The sequence below is a fragment of the Rutidosis leptorrhynchoides genome, chromosome 9 (genome assembly GCF_046630445.1).
Source record: "Rutidosis leptorrhynchoides isolate AG116_Rl617_1_P2 chromosome 9, CSIRO_AGI_Rlap_v1, whole genome shotgun sequence".
Classification (NCBI taxonomy): Eukaryota; Viridiplantae; Streptophyta; class Magnoliopsida; order Asterales; family Asteraceae; genus Rutidosis; species Rutidosis leptorrhynchoides.
The window spans coordinates 365,630,501-365,634,585 of record NC_092341.1 but is presented as its reverse complement, the minus strand read 5'-3'; the positions used below and the strand labels follow the sequence as shown (position 1 = coordinate 365,634,585).

Below are 4,085 nucleotides of genomic sequence, written 5' to 3'. Positions count from 1 at the left end.
CCAACAGGGTGTAAGGTGTGCATCAGCATCACTACCCGACCCAACCCATTTAGACTATTAGCCATACACACCAATTTTTTATGAATAGACTATTTTACCCCTAGATTAATATTTGCTTCATCCGTCTCAAACCCTAATCACCCTATCCCTCATAAACCACATCTTTTCCCCTCTTCTTTATCAAATTGCTTTTCCACTAAAATTCATATTCACGCAAAACATATATGAAATTTACGGACTAAAAGTTTGTTTAGAAATTCACATATGAAATTGCACATATACACCAGATTCGCTGTACTTAGCAAAGAAATATTATCCCCTTGAAAGTTAGTAATTAGTAATTACATATATCGAGCAACAAAGAGATCCTACGATGAAATGCACAAATGAGATTTCAATCCAGATTTTCGATTTGTGAATCTCTTATCGAAATACGGGTTTGACTATTGAAAGCTTTTGTGTATTTTTCAATAACAACACCATGGAGAGTTGAAGAAACATCGTGATGTTAAATCGCCATCTTCATATAATCATATCCATCAACGGTGGTATTGTAATTTATGTTGAGAGTGAGATAAAACAAAAAAAAGATTAAAAAGATAAAGAAAGAGTGCTGGAAAATTGTACCGGTTGTTAACATTTTCGTAGGAGAAAAGATAGTTAAGGGGTATATTTGTCCATTTACATGAAAGTGGTGTGGATGGATACAAATTGGAGTGGAAGGATCAGCTCCCATTCCGTAAATCCAACAACTATTTTTCAACTTTGTGTTGACTATGATATTTTAAAATTTCATTATGATATGTTACTGGCAAAACAACTGGCTTATTGTTAACAGAAGAAGTTTGCTTATAAGAATATTTACCTATCCAGTTTCTCATCGACGTCCCAATTTCTCAACAAGCCGGTTCTCAATCTCCATACGCTTCTTCACCATCATCGCATACTTCGAAACAACCTCAATTTCATTATTAGCCACAGCAAGCTTACATTGAAAAGCTGTCTTCTCAAGTTTATCTTTATACAAGTAAGAACTTGGTATAAATCTGCCCTTATTATAACACAACAATCCATGAGCTGCGCGCAATGCAGCCCCTAACGAAGCTGAATCTGTTAAAAGAAAGTAACACGGTGGAGTGTATTACGTATATCTATCCGTCTTTGAACTCATCCTAAACGAAATATTTTTACCTGGTCTTTGAACTGTGTGAACGTTGCAGCCAAAAACTGATGCCATACAGTTTAAAATTGCTTGGTTTGCTGATGCACCACCCGTTGCTATAATCCGTTCAGGTGGAGATGGCATCCCGCATTTTTCAATGTGACCCCTCATTGACAGAAATTGTCCTTCGATTATCGCCCGTACCTGATCGTAAGTTGGATAGGTAGTGGGTTGAGCCGCCGATCAGATGGGACCAAGGTTGCAAAAATCGCTACTTGACTCAGCAACTCTGGGAGTACTCGGATGTTGACCAAGTTTGACTTTGACTGATTTTTACCGAGTTTTGACCGATTTTCTAAGTAATTCCCAGTTTTGGCTGAGTTTTGACCGAATTTTGACCGAATTTTGACCAATTTTTCGAGTAATTCTAAGTTTTGACTGAGTTTGACCAAGTTTGACCGAGTACTCGCTGAGTACTCCCCGCATTGCAAAAACTGAGTACTTGCCGAGTAATTCCGAGTTTTGCAACACTGGATGGGACAACACGTACAGTTGACGTACACACATTTTAGTTTAAAATTAGTAATAATATATAAATGTAGAGTTACAAAAAAAATTAAGAAGTGAGCTAACCTCGGAAGCAGGATCGAACTCGTTCACTTCGTGTTCAATCACACCATCAAACGTCGTCCCTTCAAAACTCTCAAGGGTATATCGATGGAAACCGACTAAAAATGATAACACTATAAAAATATAATAATAAAGGAATCGGTAATCTCGGGTATGTGAAAGAGGGATGAATAACTTACCTGGTAAGGGAGGAAGTATTTCATGATCCTTGTAGTAAAAACCAATCTTTCCATCTGAGATATGACGTTTACAGTTCAAACTAAACGGATGCACAAAATGGAAATTTAATCTGATGTGGAGTAGATAATTTACTGTTTAAGGGCGGTGTTTGCTGCAGCAACTGATTAAACACTTCCCATGATCTCTCAGCACACCGATCACGTATATCTAACAACATTATAATATTCTGTATATCAAAGTTTTTTTTTTTTTTTTTTTGGTGGCGGAAACGGGATTTTAATTGTTTAAAAATGAAAAAAAATGTCAAATGGATCCAAGTTTCAGCTCTAGTTTTCATATAGTGGTACCATACCTTCACGGGTGAGAGATCCATTCTTATAAACGAGCATCACCATATAACTTTCCATATCAACAGGGTTTGGGAAAAAGTTTCCTTCAACGATTGGATTTTGGTTCATCGTAATTCCAAAAACCTGAATGTTTTCACAACATGTTTTACTAAATTATCCATCCTATTTCAAGGTAAATATGATAAAGAGAAGGGTACTTTGGGAACTGCAAAGATTGTGTGAAGAGCATGTGAAGTTGAACTTACAGTATCGCTAGTGCCAAGACTGATTGCAAGATCCCCCGGCGTGTTAAGTGTCAACCCTACAAAGTTTAGAAAAATTTAGATAAAATATAACATTGAAATGAAAATAGACAAAATATATAACATTTAAATGAAACCAAATTTTACCTGCGAGGCTGTTAGGATTATCACCAGACCACTGAACAACTAAACAATCCTTGTTGAAGTGAAACCTAAATTAAACGAAAATAAAAACGTACCAAGATCATTGATATGTTAATGACTAAGATACGCATAAAATCGAACAAGTATATAGTGGAGTAAAATACTAACTTCTGAACGAAATACGGGGCAATTAAACCAGCAATACTATGTGCAGGAGCCAAATTTCCTAGTTTTTCTTCTAAACCTGGTGCAGTGGCCTATTATCAACATCAATATCCAACAATTACAAACATACAACATACAAATTTGAAGCACAATTTAATAATTTATATCTTATTAATTAAATACAAACCTCTATTGCTAACTTAGACCAAGCCCTTTTCTTAATATCCATCAAATTCATGCCAGCCCCATCAGTATGATCAATACAAGCATACCCTCCAATGAGAATGGATGCCATAAATGAGCTCACAAGCGAAATCCTCTCGGTATCATGATATACTTGAGGATGTGTTTCATACATTTTTCGAATCTGTGGGCCCGTACATCTCTCATGAGCCCGAGAGCCTGTGAGTTTCGATAACTCTAATGCACCTCCAAGAGCTTTTTCAATGGCAATACATTGTTCTGTGGTGCTATTATCCATCCATATTGGTGATTCTTTTGTTGAAAAAGCATTCTTAAATTGATCAATTAATGGTTTTTTTGAATCCAAAGATGATAAAATCCCTAAACTACCCGTGTTCCAATACACACTACCATGTTGTTGTGCACTGCCTGAAACAGCAGCAATTTTATCGAAATCGAGGTTTTGTCGATTTTTTAATCTTTGTAAGATGAGGTCTAATGCTTCCACCCACATTAAGGTAGGTGAAACAATTCTGCCATTAATGAATGGGTCTCTAAGCACACCATCTTTGGTTTTGTAATGTGGTAACTCAGAATCAAAATTGACTATTTCTGTACACACAATGTTGAGATTTGAATCTAACACAGTTGCCTTTAATGACCTAAAAAGAAACAGATTTCATGTATAAAGATTAAGCCTTTGATCATGTACTAAAATACCCATTTTATAAAATTCCAAGATTGTTGATGGGTTTATCAAAGATTCAATTTTGATTAGCTACAGACAAAGATTAAAGAAAACCCCTGATTCAAATATTGAAAATTATCAAATAAAATGGAGGAACTGAAAAGATAGCAGATGAACTCACTGAGTAGAGTTGTCAAGGCCTAGAAAAAGTGAATCATCAGGGAGACATATGTTTTCCATAGTCTACAATATATTTTTTTTTCTTCTTCCTAATTCTTCATTAAAATAAGAAAAACTTCATAATGTATTTACCAGATAAATAAATACTCCATATATATATT

General features: G+C 35.4%; 1 protein-coding gene across 2 annotated transcripts; it reads right to left on the bottom strand.

Annotated features, from left to right (window-relative positions):
• Positions 1–278: 278 nt before the first annotated feature.
• LOC139866453 (xylulose kinase 2-like) lies at positions 279–4,085 on the bottom strand. 2 transcript variants are annotated; one of them, XM_071854688.1, is made up of 12 exons: positions 3,926–4,085; positions 3,061–3,718; positions 2,877–2,965; positions 2,712–2,776; positions 2,568–2,623; positions 2,325–2,445; positions 2,105–2,179; positions 1,972–2,025; positions 1,796–1,890; positions 1,192–1,366; positions 866–1,110; positions 279–520 (listed from the first exon to the last, which is right to left on the bottom strand). In XM_071854688.1, exons 1-11 carry the CDS (start codon positions 3,982–3,984, stop codon positions 878–880), a joined length of 1,680 nt encoding a protein of 559 aa, XP_071710789.1. In that variant the 5' UTR covers positions 3,985–4,085; the 3' UTR covers positions 279–520; positions 866–877. The 2 variants fall into 2 exon arrangements, with proteins under 2 accessions (XP_071710789.1, XP_071710788.1); XM_071854687.1 differs by lacking the exon at positions 279–520 and having other exon boundaries at positions 545–1,110.

Excerpts from the sequence above, each read along its gene's own strand:
- LOC139866453 (XM_071854688.1), bottom strand. The coding sequence starts at position 3,984 with ATGGAAAACATATGTCTCCCTGATGATTCACTTTTTCTAGGCCTTGAC. Across the intron at positions 2,966-3,060 it reads GGTCTAAGTTAGCAATAGAG|GCCACTGCACCAGGTTTAGA; the intron begins GTTTGTATTTAA and ends TGTTGATAATAG. Across the intron at positions 1,367-1,795 it reads AGTTCGATCCTGCTTCCGAG|GTACGGGCGATAATCGAAGG; the intron begins GTTAGCTCACTT and ends ACTTACGATCAG.